General features: G+C 34.5%; 1 protein-coding gene across 5 annotated transcripts in view; it reads right to left on the bottom strand.

Annotated features, from left to right (window-relative positions):
• FAM13B (family with sequence similarity 13 member B) overlaps nt 1–24,246 on the bottom strand; it is a 77,374-nt gene that overhangs the window by 41,540 nt on the left and 11,588 nt on the right. For 3 of the 5 annotated variants that reach the window (XM_070374386.1, XM_070374388.1, XM_070374385.1), the window contains exons 3-8: nt 23,267–23,458; nt 22,625–22,837; nt 17,625–17,802; nt 17,184–17,325; nt 12,425–12,520; nt 10,360–10,520 (exon numbers count right to left, since the gene is read on the bottom strand). In XM_070374386.1, coding sequence (XP_070230487.1) covers nt 10,360–10,520; nt 12,425–12,520; nt 17,184–17,325; nt 17,625–17,802; nt 22,625–22,837; nt 23,267–23,423 — 947 coding nt within the window. In that variant the 5' untranslated portion in view covers nt 23,424–23,458. The remainder of the gene's footprint in view (nt 1–10,359; nt 10,521–12,424; nt 12,521–17,183; nt 17,326–17,624; nt 17,803–22,624; nt 22,838–23,266; nt 23,459–24,246) is intronic. The other 2 variants (XM_005891697.3, XM_070374387.1) reach the window with 1 other exon arrangement.

Raw genomic sequence — 24,246 nt, forward strand, 5'->3', positions numbered from 1 at the left:
CAGCATTATCTGTTATGGAAGAAACCTAAAGGTTCATGAACAGATGAATGGATAAAGAAGATGTGGTACATGTATACATACATACACACATGGAATCCTAGTTAGCCATAAAAAAAGAAAAGAATTTTGCCATTTGCAGCACATGGATAGATTAGGAGGGCATTAGGCTAAGTGAAATAAGTCATATAGACAAAGACAAATACTATTATGATATCGCTTATATGTGGAATATAAAAAATAATACAAAAGAATATATATATAAAATAAAAACAGACTCACAGACAGAAAACAAACTTATGGTTATGAAAGGGGAAAGGGGAGAACGGACAGATAAATTAGGAGTATGGGATTAACAGATACACAACCCTACATATAGAACAGACAAGGATTTACTGTATAGCACAGAGAACTATATTCAATGTCTTGTAATAACCAGGAAAAAATCTGGACAAAAATATATATACATATAACTGAATCATTTTGCTGTACACTTGAAACACCATATTATAAATCAACTATATGTCAATAAAAAACTTTTTAAAATTTTACTATATTTGCATAATTATTTTTAAGAAATATCAGCAAATAAATATATAAAATGGACTAGGCTACACAGAGTCAATGTATCATTTTTAAACTACTAATGTTCATAAAATTTGGAAACATAACATGAGAAAGTACATAAAGTATGTGTGCAACCATGTATCAAAATGCTTATATTTAATAAATGCTTTTATAATTATAATTATTTATAATTATACACATACACTAATAAAAGATTAAACTAGAATATGGAAGCTTTCTAACTACCCCTTAAACAGGGATGTAATCCATGGGCCTCTTATATCAGACTCTCCTGAAGTGACAATGTTATTTTATTGGAGATTTGGACCCTATTCTAGACTTCAAATAACCATAAAACCAAAGTAAATAAGACAGTATAGCACTGGCACAAGAACAGACATACGGAATATAAACAGACCCATGCCTGATTTAGAACAAAGGTGCCACTATAGAAAGCAGGGAAAAAAACAGTATCTAGAATGAAAAGGTAACTTGGCATCTGTCACACACTGCAGACAAATCAATCCCAGGTAGATTTCAGACCTAAACAAGGAAGATTAAAGATGCAACTTTTACAAGACAGGAGTATATAGTTAGGAAAAGACTTCTTAAACAGGGAACAAAAAGCATTAACCACAAAGGGAAAAGAATGGATAAAGAAGGTGTGGTACATGTATACATACATACACACATATATATATAATGGAATCTTACTCAGCCATAAAATAAAGAACAGAATTCTGCCAGAATTTTTTATCTACAATTATAATTGGGCAATGGTACCCCACTCCAGTACTCTTGCATGGAAAATCTCATGGATGGAGGAGCCTGGTAGGCTGCAGTCCATGGGATCGCTAAAAGTCGGACACGACTGAGCGGCTTCACTTTCACTTTTCACTTTCCTGCATTGGAGAAGGAAATGGCAACCCACTCCAGTGTTCTTGCCTGGAGAATCCCAGGGACGCTGGTGGGCTGTCGTCTATGGGGTCGCACAGAGTCGGACACGACTGAAGCGACTTAGCAGCAGCAGCAGTTTAGCAGATAATTGGGAATTATTCATCAGAAGGCACAATATGAGAAGGAAAAGGTATAACACAATGAGAAAAATACAACACTTATTTTTTAAGGGCTCCTAAAAAGGGCTCCTTTTTCAATAAGAAAGAAAACCCAATAAAAAATAGGAAACAGGCTTGACCAGGCACCTCACAAATATGAAAAGGGGATTAATCTTATTAAAATGACAATGAAATACTCAATGTGAAGCAATGGGAATGCTCACACACTGTTAATGGGAATGTGAACTGGAGAAGCACCATGAAAAACAATTCATCAATAGTTACTCAAGTATAAAGACAGTAAATGTGCATGCATGTGAGTACCAGAAGATGTGTACAACAATGTACATAGCATGTTACTCACAATTGTCAAAAATAAAAATAATCTAATTGCCCAGCAACAGTAAACTGAATCACTATGGTGTAATCATAAAATGGAATACTTTACAAATGAAATGAATAAACCACAGTGACATGTGACCACATAGAGAAATCTCTCATAAAATGTTCAGTGAAAGAAGCTGGATCAAGAAAACATATATAGCAAGATATAATTTTCATGAAGCTCCAAAATATAGAAAAAAGTGATTGCCATAAAAGTAAGGAGATCAGGATTGTGAGAGCTATTGGGGTGCTTTCAGTGTTTATTTCCAACTCTAGAATATTTGAATACTTGCTCTTACTAACCTGTTTTGATATACATTTGTTTTACACCCATTTCTGTAACTTTGATTTCTTTCTCAGTTAAAAAAAAAAAAAAAAAGCTTTAAGAAAGGAGATTCCAAAAAAAAAGGAAAGGAGATTCCTCAGTTCCTCTCCAAACCTGAGGTAGGACCTCAGAGTTTACATTTTTAAGAAGCATCAGTGATGATTCTTATCCATACTAATAAATGTAAGAAACACTGGCCAAGAGCTATCTAGCCTCCCAAAAGATTAAACTTTAATCATATTTTCCACCTATCCAAAGAAGTCAAACAGAAAAAAAGTTCTAATGGTCTTAAATTTGGAGGGCAGCCAGAGGATTTGATCTTTCAGTTTCCTTTCCTTTTTAAACGCTATTGGAATTAAAATATATGTAAAAATATTCATCAGCAAGCCAGATTATTAGAATGAAAGTAAAGATTCTTTGGCCCTGAAGAACAAGCTAGAACAATCAAACAAATAGCTATTTTCAATAGGAACCTTCTCCCTACCCCCAAAAAGCTATAGTAAACAAATCAAATACATAGATTTTGTACTGAATGAGTCAGATTGAGGCTACAAAGTTGACTGTAAAACTGTTTTCAAAATTCCTCAAGAGCAAAGGACTGACTTAGTTTTCATATTTCAAAGAATTTAATTATTCTTTATTTTCAGATTTTTGCCACGTTCTGTGGGGAATAAAGTACTTATGTACAAACCAAAGCTAACACAAACCTATGGCTAAAAAAAAAAAAAAAGATTTATCAATATGGCTATGCATCTGCAGCCGAAGCAAAATAATGTTAAGTAGGTGAATTCTGATTAGTAAAGATACACAAAGAATAAATGCTGACAAATTCAAGGTCAAATTACTCAGGTACTATAGACAGATGCCATAAAGACCACTTAAAAATCTCTTTTCATTAAACCACCAGACAAGGAATATCAGACAAAAAGGACAAACAATAAATCACAAGGGTCACACGTTATTTCAGGCTACAACTAAGTGTAACGCTGAAGACTATAGTGATTCTCTGACCTTTTTTCTCCCTTCTGCTGTGAACTCTATTTTAAAATCTGCCTAGAATCACAGGACCTTCTTGAGAATATAAAATCAATCTTGCAGCCATTTATTCCAATTACTAATTTTTTGTAATCAAATACAATTATCATAGGGAACTACTACTATTTTAATTTCCCAACTGTAAATATTTAATATTACAAATAATACTTCAATAAAAGTATTGAAGCTCTGTTTCAATTAAATCTGATAAAAGATCACTTTACCTGGGTAACAGAGCCTTGCAAGCCATTCTGAACACGGTGGAACTCCTAACAAAAACATCAAGTAAAGCAACTTCAAATACCATAAACGATGGTGATGGGCTTACAAAAATTGCTGAGCCATCAGAGCTGCAGTCTAAACGGAAGCAGGCTGCAACATGAGGTCACTATTGACAAGGACCCAATCAACAGTCCACAAATTTTTTCCCAAGTACTATGCAACTCGGTGGGAGGTAGGGAAAGGGGGACAAAATTCTGAATCTGGCTTATTCTATAAAAATATTTAAGCATAACCTACTATAAAGGAAAAAAGTCTGTTTGTTTTCATTAATCACTACTATATCAAGAGCTATAAATTATGACAAATATGACATTGCTAAAACAGATGAACAATAGAGAACTATTACTACTCATTATCCAAATCAGAAAGGCATTAGTGGTTAATTTTTACAATCTAAAATAAGGATGATTTCCAGATAATTTATGCCAGAGCCCCACTAAATGACTATTTCAAAAACTATAGTTTTGGAAAGTAAATATATAAAACAAAACAAAAGCCACATATTCCTTTCCAATCAAAAGCAAAATCCATTTCTTCACTTTCCCCATCAATCTGGGAATACCCTATACCTATGACAACAGTAAATTGAAAAGATTCCTCACTATTAGAAAGTTAGTAAGTTATAACAACCACAAGTCTTTAAAATACCATGTATCATTTTCAGGGCAATAGGAAGGAGGAAGAGAACCTGTCTGGTTCTTATTATGCTCTGAAACTTCAAAAATTGTTTTACTTTAACAATTTATCTTATTGACCCAAAGCATAAATTTTACTTTTTTCCACCCAACATTTCTGACACTCCCACCAAGTACATTTTCTTCCCTTTTCCCTTTTAAGTGGAACCTAGCTAGCGATAATGTGGTGAAATGATTACCAATTGAAATATTCTGCAAACTGCTTAGTTACTGGGCTTAAAGGAAAAAGTAACTACTACATTTCTTGTGCACCTATAATCAGCTGAAGGGACATTTCTTCAACAATAGGAAAGTGCTAGTTGCTAAGCTGTGTTTGACTTTTGCGACCCCATGTACTGCAACCTGCCAGGCTTCTCTGTCCATGGGATTTCAACATATAAGGTATCCACAGAATGAAGTGCAAACCAGTCTCAAACTCCTCAACTTGGAATTCTTCCTTAACCACTACATCTTCTTTCCTGCATTACACCTAAAATCAAACCATCATAAACTATTGAGCTCACAAAAATGAAGCCCTAGCAGCAACAGCACATGAAAAAGAGCATCAAACTTTTTATTCTTTATAAATTCCAAGTTTTAGCAAGGCATTAAAAGTACAATTTTAAATGAACTTTACAATAATGCCAATTAGCTGGGGTTTTGATCTGTAGTTCTAGAAGCAATATAAATTAAAAGTTAACTAACCTCAAGCCAAAATAAACCTTTTCAATACAGTCTAGGAAACAGACTGTGAAAAGCACAGTGAAAATAAAGAACTCTTACAGAACTCTCTATTTTCTATTAAAAGGTAAAGAGTCCCCTAACATTTGAATATCTAAATAAAGCCAAGTCGTATATAAACGTGTGAATATAAAGCAATCATTTTTCATCTAAACAGATACAACACACTTTAGAAACAAGCTTGGGATTTCCTTGTACTTCTTGAGTAAGACTGAGCCTCAGAAGTAACCAAAACTTCTGCTTTTTTGTGTAACCTAGGTTACCCATACCCTAAATCCCACCATTTTTTCCACTCTGCACTTGGCTCAATCTTAACAAAATATGGCTAATGGCAAACAATGTATAGAAATAACAGATGCATAAATAAGTCACTCAGTACAACCCATACACAAATATTTAAACCAAGTAGTAGAAAATATTTAAACTGGTTCTGTAAGAGTGGTCTGTGAACCAAAGATCAAAACTGTTTTTTCATAACATTTCACTGTGCTGATATTTGCATGATGATGCAAAATCAATGGTAGAAGAACACTGCTTTGGGTCTTAGCATAAGGTTCAGGCAAGTGGTACCAAACAAACCATGCCCAGTGCATTCCTCATCACTACTCAGTTGCAATCTTTTTTTAAAAGGAACAAGTCCTTGATGAAGAAGTAATACATATTATTAATTTTATCTCAGCCCTTGAACATACTTCAATATGTGGTGTGACAAATAGGAAGTACACACAAAGCAAATTCTGCTGCACAGCTTGGAATGATGCTTGTCTTGTTTGAGTTGAGAGCTTAACTTTTAGCATGAAACACTCATTTTTACTTGAAAGATAGACTGACAGATTATAGTTATTCCAATTTGAATATCTGGTAGAAATTTTCTCAAAAATAAGCAAGACAGAACTAATAAAATTTGGGTTTTCCAACAAAAATTAGAATTCTGGAAAATCTGTATCCTCCACCAGAAGCTTAATAGCATACTAATACTTAAAGATACTTTTGATATAATCAGTGGTGATATTAAAGAATATATATTTTGATATAATATCACTATTTGGAAACTCTGAATAACTCAGTAAGGCAGTATTTTTCAAAATACCAATATACCATATTACAAAATCAAGCATGGCTAAAAGATTCTCTCAAAGTACAGGAGAGACCAATGGATCAGAGTATGAAAAATTCAGATATGCTTTCGGGTTCCACATTACAAATAACCTTTAATAAACTACAACTTATTGAGTTTTGGTGTACTGTCAAAGAATATCCACAATTATCTGAAAAGACTATAAAAATTCTCTACCTTTTTCCAGCTACCTACTTATATAATGCTAGATTTTCTTCACATACTTAAACCAAAATAACAGATGGCAACAAATTACATGCCAAAGAAAATGTGAGAATCTAGCTACCATCTATCAACTTAGACATGAAAAAGATTTGTAAAAATGTAAACAATGCCACTAAAAAATTTCTCACTAAAGATTCTTGGAAGATTCTGAAAAAGCTACTTTTGATTAAAAAGTTTTACATTAACATGTAATGAGTTCATTACTACTTTAAGAAATTTGTCAGTTTGGGTTCCCAAAAGAGTAAATGCCAATAGCTATAACCCATAGTAACAATTCTTTGTGGTCCACAAACTAAACCAAAAAGTCTGAGAATCAATGACTTAAAACTAACAAAGGAGGAGAAATCTATCAACAACAACAACAAAACCTGTTGGATCATAAACAGCTGTACTTCAGCTACAAATCCTAAGCATCTTTCAAAGTACAACTCAACAAAGAATACACCCAGCAGTTTATGCTATTTTAATTTATAATATGGTAAATACCCAAAGGTATAAAATCAACATTAACAAAAGTCTTTGGAGTCCTTAATGATTTGTAAGAGTATAACATCTGAGACCAAAATGTTTAAGAATTGCTCAATTGTCACTTAATGTTTATTTCCCTGAGGTTTCTAACATATCTTCCCACAGAAATACAAAGTAGGCTATCTAATACTTCCATAAAATATTTGTAAGCTACCTCAGAGGAAAACTCAAAGAGACAAAACTTTAATGGGCTTCACCAGTGGTCTACTGGTTAAGAATCCATCTGTCAATGCAGGGGACCCAGCTTTGATGCTTGATCCAGGAAGATCCCACATGCCATGGAGCAACTAAGCCCATGGGCCACAACTACTGAGCCAGTGCTCTAGAGCCCTCAAACCACTACTACTGAGCCCACAGACCTCAACTACTGAGCCCACAAGCCTAGAGTCCGTGCTCTGCATAAGAGAAGCCATTGCAATGAGAAGACTACACATCACAATAAAGAGTAGCCCCTGCACACAACTAGAGAAAGCCCATGTGCAGCAACAAAGACCCAGCAAAGTCAAAATACATAAAATACAGAAGAAAAAAAAAAGACAAGACATTTAGTTAGCAAAAGTTCAATCACTAGCTTCATGCAACACAGTATCCATTAATTCCCTAAAATGAATTTATTAAGAGCTCCCTATTTTCTAGGTCCTATGCATTCTAGGATATTTCTTGCCTACCTTTCTTTCATCAAAGGTGAATGTATTTTTGTATATGTATGGCTGTGTCCCTTTGCTGTTCACCTGTAACTATCACAATATTGTTAATCGGCTATACCCCAATACAAAATTTAAAAAAAAAATTTTTTTAAGATGAATGTGTTCTTTGCCTTTATGCTCTCAATCAGCCAAACCTAAAATTTAATGTATAAATACTAACTGAAATTTATAGGGGTCAGCACTAAATCTAGAAGACCACTGTGACAGATACATCTATTTGTATTGCCTGATACCCTGACCCCTTTCTTTTGGTATTAGCCCCATTTTTCAGTGGCAAACTAGTTCTTCCCTCCATCCAATGCTCTTGATACATGCATAATTTACAATGACTCACCTCTACCCTGGTTGGGGAATGGACACACAATCCAATTTATGCCAGATCCTCTCCCCTGTTACCCAACAGGAATCTGATCTTGAGCAGAATGACAGATGCAAGGAAGTAGTTTGAAATCTCACAGCAACAGCCACATGCTGAAGAGATTCTTCCATGACCCTTTTATACTAAATTCTCTAGAGCTCTCATGTTCTTCTCTCTGCTTTTCCTTTCAAATCTGGTACCTATCCAGCATTCTTCTAATAAATTATCTTTTTTCTTTCCATTAGCCAAGATCTGTTTCTATGATTTGCAATTAAGGAATCCTGACTACCCTCAAATCTCCAATGACTCCATCTAAAAATGGCTGTGCTGGAAGGAAGGAGGATCCTCTATAAAGCTAGACAGATGATCCAAAAAAAGAAACTTATTAGCAGCATGCATTTCAAACAATATTTAACCTTGCTGGTAAACAAATAATATGCCTAACGAATTCACCTCTCTAAATGAGCACTATCCAAAAGAAATTTTTACAGTGATAGAACTGCTCTATATCTGCACTGTCCACTATGCTAGCCACTCATCACATACGGCTATTGAGCACTTGAAATGTGACTAGCACAACTGTGGAAATTTTTTAAATTTTATTTAATTAAGTTTAAATTTAAATAGCCACATGTAGCTAGAGGTTACATTATCGGCAAGCATAACTCAAAGAAAATAAAGAACACCAGTTTAAATCTATTGTTTTCAGGTGCTCAAGAAAATACTGCTAACAGTAATGAAAACTGAGACAAGTATTTTAAGCAGTCTGGAAATACTTATCAAGTCACAGGAAAATTTTCTCTTTGAGCCTAATGAATTTTCCAAATTTATTTGGAAAAAGCCAAAAGAAGGATAAAAGGACCTAAGAACAAAAGCTGTAGAGTAAGCTGGAATAACTCAAAGATCAGAAAAAAGAATTAAAGTAAATACATAATTAAGACATAGCTAAATACTTTAGCATATAGCTTATAAGTATTTTCATATATATCTAACATAGAATTAAGAATATCATGTAAACAGAAAAGTACAAACAAAAAATTATACCAGGGGCAAAAAGGTGAACTGGAGGAGAAAATGGCAACCTACTCCAGTATTCTTGCCTGAGAAATTCCAAATTCCAAGGACAGAGGAGCTTGGCAGGCTACATACAGTCCATGGGGTCTTAAGAGTTGGACACGACTTAGCAACTAAACCACAACCAAAAAGGTGAATAAACATGTTAATATACCAAAATTATCTTCCTGTCTGAAGAAACTATAACTAATATAAAAATATAGAGTCCCAAAGAGACATTTAATAGTTGTATTTAGAAGTATGGGCTTCCCTGGTGGCTCAGTGATAAAGAATCTGCCTGTAATAAAGAAGACATGGGCTCTATCCCTGGGTTGGGAAGATCCTCTAGAGAAGAAAATGGCAAACTGCTCCAGTATTCCTGCCTGGGAAATATCATGGACACAGAAGCCTGACGGGCTACAGTCTATGGGATCAAAAGAGTCAAATATGACCTAGCAACTAAACAAAAGTTTAGAAGTATACACTTTAAACTACTTTATAATTTTTCTAGATGACAATGAATAGTTCTTTCATTAAATTACTAGTTATTTTTAAATATTTTGTTGTCTCTTAAATTACTATTTAAATGAATTAATTAGTAATTAAATATTTAAATTAATAATTAAATATTTGTTTAATCAAATTATTTTCTCTACTTTTTAAATCACTATTTTATTGAACACAAATTTAATGAAAAACATCTAGTGGCCTAAACAAGTAACCGTCCCCCTAATTAGAAAACCATGGAGCTTTACAGAGAACTAGGACAGAATTTACCAAACCTAGAGCTATGAATGGGGCGTTCTTGAATTCTCTAATGCTTCCTAAACATTGTGTCCAATGGTCCTACCCATGTGCTACGATAGTGCCTCCAGCCTACCATCTTTAATAGCACTTTACACATGAAAGGATTGGAAAGCACCATCTTAAAGAATCACAGAGTCCTCTTCTCAAAGCCTAGTTCAATCTAGTGCCTAGGAGCTGGAAATATAGTCAACTCAACCACTATATGTTTCTCTAGCAATTCTACTTTCAAAGGTTCTGAAATTTTACACAACCCAACTAATACACTAATAATACAAAAACAAATTAACTTTAAGAGAAAATATACATAAGAGATTATTTTTTAGAAGGTATTAATAGCTGAAAACGCCTTAACCAGTTTATTTCTTTAAAACATTCTTATTGTTCTTTTTCATATACAAATTAATCTTTCATATATCATTATAATCTGTGTAATTTAGTGCTTGAGTAAATTTACAACCAGAATGAAGCGCTCAAAAATTAGTCCTTTTTCAAATGAAATACTACCTTGTTGATGCTGTAACACTATTTGGTTCCAGGATGTTTTCAGTCATCCTTAATTGTACCACCTCTGGCATGTCATCTGATTTTCCTGCACCCTCTTCTGGAAGTTCTTCTATATGTTCCAGCTTTTCATCTTCTTCTTCTTCCTCAGAAAGTTCATTAACCTATATAAATAAGAGGAAACCGAGAATTAAAATTTAATGAAACTGTTAACTGATATCTAAAACATACTATTCTAAGAAAAATTTAAACACAACTCATTTTCAGCTTCATTTCCTTAAGATTAATTTCCCTTACAAAGTATCTGCCAACTTCTCCACATTAGAGTAAAATTTCAAACCAAACATAGTATTTTTAAAGCAGAAGGTAATGATTATATTAGTATATCACTAGGAATACGAATAAGACTGCAAACTATGAAAAAGCATGCACACTATAACATTTAAAAAGCTTCATTTCCTAACCAATCAGATTTGTAAATCTAAGAGCTACAACGAAGATTTCAACTGACCTCTCCAATTTCCAAGTGCACTGAACAAGTGATTTTAACACAGAATAAGTGTAGGAAAAAAAAGGGCACAGAAATTTTGCCTTAAGGTCTTAACTATGTTTTAGAAAATGATGGCTAACTTCTAAATGGTTCAGACTCAGCTCTTCATGCAGAAACTGGACCTTACAACAAGGAAGAACTCACTATTTTTACCATGAAGCACAACTCAAGGTTATAATTCTCTTTCTGTCAGGGGCTGTAAAACATTTTCTATTATCAAACTGGCTACATAAGTAAATAACCATTCTAATTAAAAAGACACAAATATCTAAGAAGGAAAACGAACAAAATATTTTCAAATGAAAAACATTTATTAAGCTATCCCATAGAAGAAACTAGCCATAAAATCACACCATTTTTTATAAATTAGTACTAGTCATTAAAAACATTAAACAGTAAACATAAATAGTTCTATCCATTCTAGCCAAATGGGCTGACAATACCTAGAATAATTACTGCTACATGTAACACTAGTGTTTTTCCTGACAGGCAAATACAACAATTGCTACAAGATTCTCAGAAATGAAAATTTGAATCAGAAGGTAATTATACTTTGATACTCTACCAACTCCTAATTAACAAGTACTGAAAATCATTGGCCTAAGTGGTTACTGGAGGAGGGCATGGCAACCCACTCCAGTATTCTTGCCTGGAGAATCCCTTGGACAAAGGAGCCTGGTGGGCTACAGTCCACAGGATCGCAAAGAGTCGGACACGACTGAGCGACTAACACACACACAGAAATGATTAACTGAGAAGTTAGATTTATACATAAAGGTGAAAATTTCAAATGACAGGTCAGTTTTTAAACTGGATGAAATGGAAAGTTACTCTCTTTCTCTATCTATGTATTTAATAAATTACTTAAAATCAAGAATGTATTTAATTAATATCTACTTGATAATCCAAGGAAAAAAACTGGCAAGAAAATACTGTTCTTAGGTTTGAGTACAAGATTAGATGACTGCAAAAAAAAAAAAAAAAAGTAACGTGACTATTTAAACTGAGAATAGATAACTATTCAGTACACACATTTTTGGTTCAGAAGGACTGCAATTTTAATGTTACATCACCGATTTTAAAATCAGTTTGTCTACGGTCAATAGCTCTTTCCATTAAAACTTTACACTCAATTATAATGAATATATATTTGATTCAATAAGCTTTATGTAAACTAACAGATATTTCCTAACATTTTCACCAGTAACCATCAACTAAGATAGGACATGAACACAATCAATTGCCTATGGGTCTTTCTTCTCACTCCCCCACCCCTCACCCCAGGCCTTCTAGTGTAATTTCTTGCAGTAAAAATTCATTAAATTGGTTTGGGTAAGAGTAAAAATTAGATAAAAATGCTCCATCACTCCACAACTTAGCTTCAAAAGTTCTTCTTGATCCTCTTCTTATCAACTTGACCTTCTGCTTATCAATATTCTGTTCATAAGTTATTCTGAACCTACCCTATATAGGCACCTGACTCAACTTCACTTATGGAAAACCCTCAGCCATACTTACATCTCTTCCTTCTTTGACTGCTGTAATTCCCTTCTCTAGGACCTCGTGAAATGCCTGCTCTCCAGACTCCAGCTTGTGGAGAACGCTGCTACCTGCCTTCTCAAACGTATAAAGAAACATAATTATCACCTACATCTTCAAACCACTCTACTGGATTTGCAATCATTTAAGGATCCCATACACAGAATCTGTTCTCTGACTCTGAGTCATTACTCAAACACTTCCTATTCAACATCTCCAATCAAAGGAGACCTCTCATACTATTAAAAAAAAAAAATCTACTACCTTGAAAAGGACCTAATGGCCAAATACTTGCATTAATGGGATAAAACTCTGCAAGTAGAGAGTGCTAAATAAGTTTTGCTTTCCTCAAATATCAAAATCAGGGGGAAAACCAATGCACTGCCAGGACAGGCCGGGTCTGCCCACCTCTTTATGTATGTGGATAACAAATTAGCAGCATTTAAGTTATAACAACTTTAAAATGCAACCAAACGGTGCTGAGTTTGAGGAGATTTTACTTTCACTCAGTATCTGATCAATTCAGCTTCACAAGTCAAATATGAAAGATATGAAATCTACCTTAAAAAAGAAATTCCAGAAATCTGTACTATTGAAATCCAGTTATAATTCAAACTGTAAGAAAAGTAGACAATAGATTCTGGTGATTAGCAACATGAGCCAAGATAAGTGATATACCTTGCTGTCTCTCAGGACTCATTACACTACCCTGTTTTTTGAGCATATTCTGTTCAATATGCTAATATCCTCTTTTCTATTCACAGTCAAATCTGCAGAATTCAATATTATTTACAGGTGTTAATTGACCACAACTATTTAATGTAAAGCACAATATATTTTGAGTCAGTTTTTATAGTGCTTAAAAAAATACAGAAATATAAATGCAATATATGTGAGCTATGAATATATTTCAGTTTACGTAAGAAAGCTGCAGGATAATAGAAATATCAGAGAATTATACCACAATGTAAAACATAATCAAAATATACCCTGCAGACTTTAGAAGAGTCAAGATACAAACTTTAGATCAAATTGGCATCATCAGTTTCTTATAAGTCAAATCATCTCAGAAAAGTAGAAAATGAGTAACACAAATGTGTGTATGTTGTTTCATTTTCAGCAGCCATTAACTTTATTTTAAAAAATTAACTACTGAACTAAAATGAAAAGAAAGGTGGCACACAGAATCCCCCAAAGGTGAGAGTTCATATGGATATCAAAAAGCATTAAACATTTAAGGCACATATATTCACTTGTCCTCTTCTTGTCATTTTCTTTTCAGCAAAAATAATTCTGAACAGCTGTGTCAGTTCTTTATTTTAATCAAGTTTCTTATGTCACATACTGTATAGTTGGAAACCTTCAAAAAAATATGCCAGAAGTTCCATGGAGCACTGTTTCAGGCTACAAATTCTACGGACTTGATTTATCTCACAAATACATATATAACATATATGTATGTGTGTGTGTATACATATGTATTCATCCTCAGTTTATACATGGTAAATTATAATTTGACATCTATTACTGTTTTCTTAATAGTTTCTGATACTGGAAAACAGAGAGGAGAGGAAGAAAGGAAAGGCAGAAGAAAAAGAGGGAAGGAAAGTCAGACAATGGTAAAAATGGTTACATGAAGAAAATATAAAAAATTTAAGGAACCGACCTACAGCTAACTAATCAATGACAAATGAGACAAGACTAAACAATGGAGAAAAGGCAAATTCTCCAATAAGTTGTGTTGAGAAAACCAGACAGCAACGTGTAAAAGAATGAAATTAGAACATTCTCTAACACCACACACAAAAATAAACTCAAAATGGATTAAAGACCTAAATATAAGACTGGATACCATAAAACTCTTAGAGGAAAGCAGAGGCAGAACACTCTCTAACACATATTGTAATAATAGCTTTTTGGCTTCATTTCTGAGAGTAAAAACAAAAATAAATGAGACCTAATTAAACTTACTATAAACAAAACAAAAAGTAAACCTACAGAATGGGGGCGGGGGGTGGAATACAACCAATGCAACTCACAAGGGATTAATTTCCAAAATTTACAAACAGCTCATACAGTACAATTAAAAAAAAAAAAAAAAACAATGGGCAGAAGATCTAAACAGACATTTCTCCAAAGAGGACATGTGATGGCCAAAAGGCACATGAAAAACTGTTCAACATCGCTAATTATTAGAGAAATGCAAATCAAAATCACAATGAGGTATTAACCTCACTCCAGTCAGAATGATCAGTATCAAAAAGTCTACAAAAAATAAATGCTCGAGAGGGTGTAGAGAAAAAGCAACCCTCCTACACTCTTGGTGGGGATGTAAACTGGTGCAGCCACTATGGAAAACAGTATGGAGGTTCCTTACAAAATTAACAATAGAGTCCCATATGATCCAGCAGTCCCACTCTTGGGCATGTATCTGAAAAAGACAAAAACTCTAATTTGAAAAAATACACGCACCCCAGTGTTCCCAGCAGCACCATTTACAACAGCCAAAATATGGAAGCAATCTAAATGTTCACTGACAGATGAATGGATAAAGAAGATGTGATTGATACATATATACACATGTAACTGATACATACACACACACACACACACAATGGAACATTACTCAGCCATAAAAAAGAACAAAATAATACCATGTGCAGCAATATGGATGGACTTAAAGATTATCATACTAAGTGAAGTAAGCCAGAAAGAGAAAGACAAATATCATGTGATATCACTTATACGTGGAATCTTAAAAAAAATAAATATTTATAGAATAGATCCACAGACATAGAAAACAAACTTATGGTTACCAAAGGTGGTGGGGGGGGGGGGATACATTAGGAGTTTGGGACAACTGTGTACCACTACTATATAGCACAGGAAACTATACTCAATACTTCATAATGATTTATAAGAGAAAAGAACCTGAAAAAGGAGAAAAGAACCTGAAAAAAGTTAGCTACATAACTGAATGTGTAACATGTATAACTGAATCACTATGTTGTACATTTGAAACTAACACAATGCTGTAAATTAACTAAACTTCATTTAAAAACACAAAACAAACCTAAGCAAAGTATAATTCCCAATTATTAAAAAGACTTATCTATAAAAGTTCACAACGGTATAGAAACCCTTTTAAATAAAAGCTGGGCTACCTAGGAAATAAAACTCCTACCTCACATAATCAAAGCCAACACCTATAAGAATGAATGAAAATATGTATGATAAACATTCAAGAGATGCTGCTTTATAGTTTAAGAACAAATGAAGGGAAATAATCCACTGTCCATCAATAAACAGCATAACCATATAATTTATCATCTAAACTTGGATACATTTGAAAGTGAAAAGGGAAGCTACTAAAATAACAATAATTTTTATTATTTGATTATATTATATTATAATTTTTTATTATTTCTTTCTAATAATTACATTAGAAAGCAGATATAAACTACGATGCCTCTGAGAAAACTGGGATGTGCTATCACCATTTCAAGTGGATACAGATACTATGAATCAGATAAATTATATGCTATATTCATACAATAGAGAACTTACTCACACAGATATTAAAAAAAAAAAGACTACGTTCTTTACATTCCAATAAAAGATCTCCAAGATACATTGTCAAATGATTAAAAAGAACAATGTGTAGAATACTATGTAAAGTATGCTACTTTCCATAAAAATTAAAATATTAAATTAAAAATATTAAAAATTCTAAGAAATATTTACTTACATTTGCATAAAGAAATTCTGGAAAAACACATTCAAAAACCAATGAGAGGGAGAGGATGGGCACAGGTACGAATAGGACATTTTACTATATATTTTACCTTATTTATTTTTAACCAGGTGAATTATTAGTTATTTTTAAAAAGGTAGCAGCCCCACCCCACACTCAAAATATAAATAACATTATAGGTTTTAATATAAAAGTTTGCTTGACAAATCATTTCACTTAAGTACACAAGAAAAACTTCCAGACAGACCTAAAGCATGAATTCTAAACCTGAGAAGTCTGGATTAATGTGGCTTTACAGTCAAAAACAATTACTCAGAATCAATATTCTCACTTCATAAAGAAGAAATGAATGAGGACCCTTTTATAGTCTCAACCATTAAGGCATAACAGTAACAACAAAATACACTGTTGAGAAATGGGTTTTAATATTCAAGAGCCACAAAATTTAAAACATCTGCAACCTAAACTATTACTCTCCTGATGCTTCCCTAATGGGAATTAATATGATGATGGTTACACTGCTGCACTGACTTGCTACTTCAATCAAAAAAACATTTTTAAAAGTTTGTGTCAATTTTATATACCACCTTTCCCTCTACCTTCTAATTCTCAACCTTTGCCTACATTCCTCTATGCTAGCAATTTCTTTGCAAAAACAAAAACACACTACTCTTACAAAATAAACAATGCTTAATTTAACAAAAGAAAAACACAAGAAAACCCACAAAAGCTCTAGCGTATCTCTGGTTTCGATTCCTCTTCCATATTATCCAAACTGACGACAAGAAGTTGTTCAGAAAAAAAATCACATTCATATACTACATGGAAATACCACCTATGATAATGTATAATAACCAAGAAAATTACGTCCTAAACTTTTAGTACTTAAAAAGTCCACATAAGTTTGGGCCAAGCCTTTAAGAGCATATTCTTTACCAAATGAAAAAAACCTCCCTCCAAGTAGAATATTTAAAATAGTCTCACCTGTTCAGTAATTGAACTCAAATCATTAGATGAAAAATCTTCCTCTTCATTCTCAAAAAACTCATAGTAATTTTCCAGAAGTCCAGCCATTATCCTGCTTACTATTTCTTGTTCTTTCAGATCTTCCACATCTGTGTAAATACTAAAAGAAAAGTCCAAACTGAATTGAGAGTCCTTAAATCCATCACAGATAAAGTCTGAAGAAACTGAGTCACCTTATAGACCTGAGTGATTTATGCCACCATTCTGTGCCTCAGTTTTAACATCTGTAAAGCCAACCTAATTTGTACCTTGTTCACAGAAATACTGGGAGGATTAATCAGATCTACTATAAAAAATGATGGTTCATCAAGCAACCTATGACCCTTGGGAGACAGTATGATGATTCTATTTCACAAATACAATGTTATTTAATAAAACAAAAATTTGTGAAAAACTTACTGGAAGACATCTGGACCAAAGACAGCAGCCAAAGAGTTTGCTGACCAAATTTCTTCATGATGTGATGCTACATTGGCTAAAAATCTACACAGGAACTTTAACAAACTGTAATTAACAGGTGGAAGCTGTTGCAAGAGGAACCTCAACTTTCTTCCAAATTCATCTTCATTATTATAATCTATAAAACATAATGACAGGGTTTTTTCTTAATGAAGCAAAAGCAAAGCTCAGATATTTTGCCAGATTCACATTACTCCACCTTCATCACCAGTTTACTATAACAATTCAAAACCTCTTCACTTCCTCTACTAGAGGCCAAATGCCTTAGGGCTCTGCATTTCACTTATTAAGTGGAAGAACTGGAGAAGGAATGCAACCCCTCAACTGTTAGAGAATGTTTTCTTCATCTATTATTCACTGGCTCCAATCCTAGAGCTTATTTTAATTCTCAACATACTGTCTTTTGCATGACTGTACATGTGTTTCCAAATTAGTGCCAACTCTAAGAAGTCAAAACGTACTCGTCAATACCATTCAACACCAACCACTAGTAAGCAAAAATGAGAAGCAATTTAACCAGCTAACAGTATCTGAAAAAAAAAAAAACAACGAAGAAACAGAGTAAAAAAACACTTTCTTCTTTTAACATTCTGAAAAGGACAATTAAATTCAGCAATATCAACAGAACTATCAATAAATTAGGATGCATTCCAGGACTTCCCTGGCAATCCAGTGGTTAAGACTCTAGGCTTCCAATGCAGGAGGTTCGATCTCTGGTCAGGGAACTAAGATCCTACATGCTGCATGATGCAGCAAAAAAAAAAAAAAAAAACCCAAATTCCTCTTCTCGGTTTACCAAGTGAATTTTCAGCTACCAGAAGACAGGTCCTGTGTTTACGTCAATAAGTTTTCATTAACAGAAATTAGGTCTGTATCAACCCACTGACTGGTGAGGGTCCCAAAGAGGAGAAGTAATTTCTCAGAGGTACCTCAAAATGAAGTAATTAATTGCTCTAATAGGGAAAATTAACCCAATTATCTTTCATTCTGTATTTTTCTTGAGGTCCTTAAAATTAATTTAAAAATAATTATTGGGGGGAAAAATTATTGGTAAAAGGTTATGACCATGATATTGGTCATCTCTACAAAATAACACAACTCTAAGAAGTTAACAGAAACGGCTACGGTCATATGAGTTTTACTTAAAATTTAAAATGCAACCAGTAACGATTCTTCTACATTACATAACATTATCGACTGCCCAGGTACTCTGTCTTTATAATTGGTTGGAACAGTCCCTGAATGAATGTTTTTTTGAATTTCTGTTTTCTTCTAAACTTCTGCTTCTACTGCTGCCAAGTCGCTTCAGTCGTGTCCGACTCTGTGTGACCCCACAGATGGCAGTCCACCAGGCTCCCCTGTCCCTGAGATTCTCCAGGCAAGAACACTGGAGTGGGTTGCCATTTCCTTCTCCAATGCATGAAAGGAAAAGTGAAAATGAAGTTGCTCAGTCATATCTGACTTTTAGTGACCCCATGGACTGCAGCCTACCAGGCTCCTCCATCCATGGGATTTTCCAGGCCACAGTACCGGAGTGGGGTGCCATTTTAAGCCTGCTGCTGCTGCTGCTAAGTCGCTTCAGTCGTGTCCGACTTTGTGCGACCCCACAGACGGCAGCCCACCAGGCTCCCCCGTCCCTGGGATTCTCCAGGCAAGAACATTGGAGTGGGTTGCCATTTCCTTCTCCAATGTATGAAAGTGAAAAATGAAAGTGAAGTCGCTCAGTCATGTCAGACTCTTAGCGACCCCATGGACTGCGGCCCACCAGGGTCCTCCGTCCATGGGATTTCCAGGCAAGAGTACTGGAGTGGGGTGCCACCGCCTTCCCCCATTTTAAGCCTACTACCTAGTTAAATCATAACCAGGAAAAATATATGTACATATCAAAGAAGATTCCCCTGACTAGGAAATCTTTTAACCATTGTTAACAGTTTTTTTTTTAATGTAACAACAAATTCACAGAATTGTGAATTGTGTTTTCTACCAAAATACGATGTATAAACAATTGGACAAACTATCATGAGCTAAACCAATGGCTGATAACATTGACAATGAGTGGAATGATTGTCATAACCTGGGGGAAAGGGGTACCAGTGGATCTAGTAGACAGAGTCCAGGGATTCTACTGAATATCTTAAAATTCAAGGATAGCCCCTATACTAAAGAATTACCTAGCCCAAAATATTAGGAGTACCAAGGTTGTGAAATATTAAAATATTAACATAAGAGTTACCTACGATAAATGGAGAGAATTCTGTCCAGAGACCCAGACACCTTCCCAAATGAATGATTAAAGGATGAACGAATAGATTTTATTACAACAGAATTACAAATATCACCTCAAGTACCGCCACACCTACCTGCATACCTATTAAAGAAATGGGTGTCGTATATGGGTGTGTGTGCATGCATGTGTGTGTGTATATGGGTGTGTGTGCTAATGGTTATATACATGGGCAGTGGAGGCGAATGGTGGTTTTCTGAAAACAGGCCAAAAGCATTTCTGCACATCTTAAATTCCTTCACAAGTGAATACTGACACAGAATAATTAGTAAGATATATATTGTAACTCCATCAGTAACACAGTACATGATACTGTCGTACTTTTAAATGAGTAACAATGAAAATGACAATCTCACTGACAGAACAGCTTCTGACTGGTAGCATCAGTGAGAGGCAGTAACTTTATTATCACTAAATCTCATTCCACTTATTCATTTATAAATTTTCAGTCAAAACTGAAAGATTATCAGATTCGTAGAACTTTAAAAGACCTGTCTACAATTCTATAACACAGGGAAAATGGAATCCTATTATAAAAACAAAATGAATGGCTCTAAAGACATAAAAAAAGCTCCAAAAACTCTAACACATCATTTTCATTATATATATTTAATGGGTGCAAAAATGCTTATTAGATGACTCAATATAAACATTTGAAAAAATACCTACTTCCAAGAAAAGAAATTTGAAATAGATTCAGAAATTCAAAACAAAAATAATATTTCTTGAGACAAAAAAAGAAAATTACACTTTGAAAAAAGGTGACGATATTGATACTTTATTCTGAAACCTGTTCTTTGATCCAGGTGGCACAATAAAGAAACAAAACTGAATCAGGCTAACCATTCCTGAATAAATCAAGTATAAAATGAGCTCAATCATCTAGCTGTATAGAGAAAAACATACATAACAGGATCATAAATTATCGTTGTATTGACTTTTAACACATAAATAAGAGGCATCTATTAACTTAGGCTTGCTTTTAAATTTAAAAAAAATAATAAATTTAAGAAAAAAATAAAATGGAAAAATACTCTCAAAAAGAAATCCTCCTCTTCTAACCATATACAACTTAAGGATATAAAACAAAATATCCAGCTCTCACAGCAAGTAGGAATTAAGGAAGCAGTTATAATTTCTTACTATCACTGAATTTCTCTAGAAGTTCCATTTCGAAAAAATTTTTAAAGAGATTCCACAATACAAAGAAAAGCCAAAAAAATATACAGAGTGAAGTAAGCCAGAAAGAAAACACCAATGCAGTATACTAACGCATATATATGGAATTTAGAAAGATGGTTAATGATAATCCCATATGTGAGACAGCAAAAGAGACACAGATGTATAGAACAGTCTTTTGGACTCTGTGGGAGAAAGCGAGGGTGGAATGATCTGAGAGAATAGCATTGAAACATGTACATTATCATATGTGAAATAGATCGCCAGTCCAGGTTTGATGCATGAGACAGGGTGCTCAGGACTGATGCACTGGGATGACCCAGAGGGATGGGATGGGGATGCAGGAGGGAGGGGGGTTCAGGATGGGGAACACATGTAAACCCATGGTCGATTCATATCAATGTATGGCAAAAACCACTACAATACTGTAAAGTAATTAGCCACCAACTAAAATAAATAAATTTAAAAAAAAATCCAAAGAAATGGATAATACAGTTGATCCCTGAACAACACAGGGGTTGGGGTGCCAACCCTCCACATGATTGAAAAGTCGTGTGTAACGTTATAGCAGGTCCACCAAGTCCACAGTTCTTCATGTGTCGATTCAACCAACCGTAGATCATGTAGTACCGTAGTACAAATTTTTTTTTTTCGTAGTACAAATTTTTTGACAAAAAATGTAAGTTCAAACCCATGTTGCTCAAGAGTCAACTGTATTACATGTCAACTTCATAAATTTTCCTATGTAATGAAACATGTCACACTATTATACACACATGAATACCATTTGGCTCAAGAAACAGAAGCACCTCATCGCTTCTTGGTTCTTTTACCTTTCTGCATACTTCACTTTTATTTTTCTTATCCATCCCAGCTAAGCCCTACTTTCAGTCACCACCAAAAAATTAACCCAACAGAGACCAATGAATTTCTTGACTTGGTTTGCAATCTGATGTCCAATTTGATATTTTATCATGGGGTAGCAAAGAATCGGACACAACCGAGAGACTTTCACTTTCCTTCAGGCGTCCAAGAACAAGTTTTAGGTATAGTCCAAACTTAGAATCAAAGCTATCTTCTGGCTTTTGCTAGAATATTCAATCAAACCAAGGATAAACATAGTAACATCACCACTAACCAACATCACTGGCTATTATGGGACCTTCTGCCACACATCTTTTTTTGTTGTTGTTCCTTCTTTTCTCTGTTCTTATCTCCTGCTTTTCCTCCTTCTCATCTTATATCTTAGGCTCACTAAGACCAATTATAAAAAGTAAACATCACTACAGGAATCTAAGAGGTTGCCATTCCTTTAACTAGACAATACAGCCCCAAAGAGCATATGTATTCAAATGGGAACTTAAGAAATTATTCTCAGAATTACTATAATTACTGCTTACATGTAAAGATTTCTAAAAGATAAAGATTTTGAAATTAAATGTTAAGGGATTGATTGGCAAGATTCAGATTATGTTACCTTGAGAAAGTTGCATCAAGTGAATATGCAAACTTCCAGGGATAACAGGTTCAGGAAGTTCTTGAAGGAAAAACCTAAGAAGACTAATAGCTGAGGGAACATCTGCTTCCTTAACCAAATCCACCTCTTCTCCACTGTCGTATCTCTGCCGAAGCCACTCCACTGTCTCAGCATTTCCATTGACTTGAAAAAGTCCTTGTTGCTCCAGACCTCCTACATTAATTAGTTCAAGGCAAAAATTAAGTAAGTTTCAACTACTATATATATTCATTCTCCAATGAACTTAAAATATTCATACTTTCAGAAAGCCATTCTTGTCTCCCGATTGGGCTGAACACCTTCAAATCACACATCTAAAAACACACACTGTCTCTGTCTAGAGGGATATTGTACTTTATCCCACCCTCTTACATTTGTTAAAAAATATTCTTATCATCCCTCCCACTAAAATATGCTCTAAATCAGGCATATCTGAACATATAACTTTAAATGAAAGATACACTAAAAAAAAATAATTTCCATCAGTTTTCCTCACAATATTGTAGACATGGAGTACTGAGGAAAAAAATAATCCAAGGTCCAAAAGGGATAAGCTGTGTCTATTAAAACAGAGGCTAGCCCTCAAAGTAAAGAAATATATACCATGTTCCTCAATATAGTCCACTACATGGCGGACTATGAACGGAACCTCATTGTCTGGATGTCCTCCCTGCTGCAGCTCATCAAGTGGAATTCCAAATATTTTGTTAGCAAGAACGGAGTTGCAGTTACTCAAGGAAGGGGAGGAGCTCTTCCTCATATCTTTTTTGCAGCCAGAAATCAAAGCTGTCTTTTCTGCCAAATGAAAGGAAAAAAAAAAAAAAGACTATAATGATTAACTGGTGGCAATATGACTACATACATTAAAGAAGAAGGCTTTACACATGAATGTGTTCTTATCTATTAAATATGTTCCAGTTACCAGGCCCAAAGTGTGTTCTACAATTAAAGCTCAATACAATCATCTAAACATTTTCTCTACTATGTGAAGTCAGTTCTGAATGCTCCCTTTAGTGAACATTGCTCACTCGTGTCTGACTCGTTGCGATTCCATGGACTATACAGTCCATGGAATTCTCCAGGCCAGAATACTGGGGTGGGTAGCCTTTCCCTTCTCCAGGCGATCCTCCCAACCTAGGGAATGAACCCAGGTCTCTCACATTGCAGGCAGACTTCTTTACCAGGTGAGTCACCAGGGTAGCCCAAGAATACTGGCGAGGGTAGCCTACCCCTTCTCCAGCAGATCTTCCCAATCTAGAAATCAAACTGGGATCTTATGCACTGCAGGTAGATTCTTTACCAGCCGAGCCATCAGGGAAGCCAATACTAATGCCATGCCATGACTGCCTATTTATCAAACAATGGCAAAACTGATCACTGAACTTCGCAACGGATATTAATGTCTCAATGACAAATTAAGGGGCAAATTTTGCACCAATAAGACCTTACTGACCAAGCTTAATAATGACACAAGTAAAAGGTCAAACCTAATCATTTCTGGACTCTGGTATATGAAGCTCATCTAACCACTCAATTCATAAGCAACCTAACAGGAGAGAATCTTTTTTTAAAATGATAGGCTA

This window comes from Bos mutus, chromosome 7 (genome assembly GCF_027580195.1).
Source record: "Bos mutus isolate GX-2022 chromosome 7, NWIPB_WYAK_1.1, whole genome shotgun sequence".
Classification (NCBI taxonomy): domain Eukaryota; kingdom Metazoa; phylum Chordata; class Mammalia; order Artiodactyla; family Bovidae; genus Bos; species Bos mutus.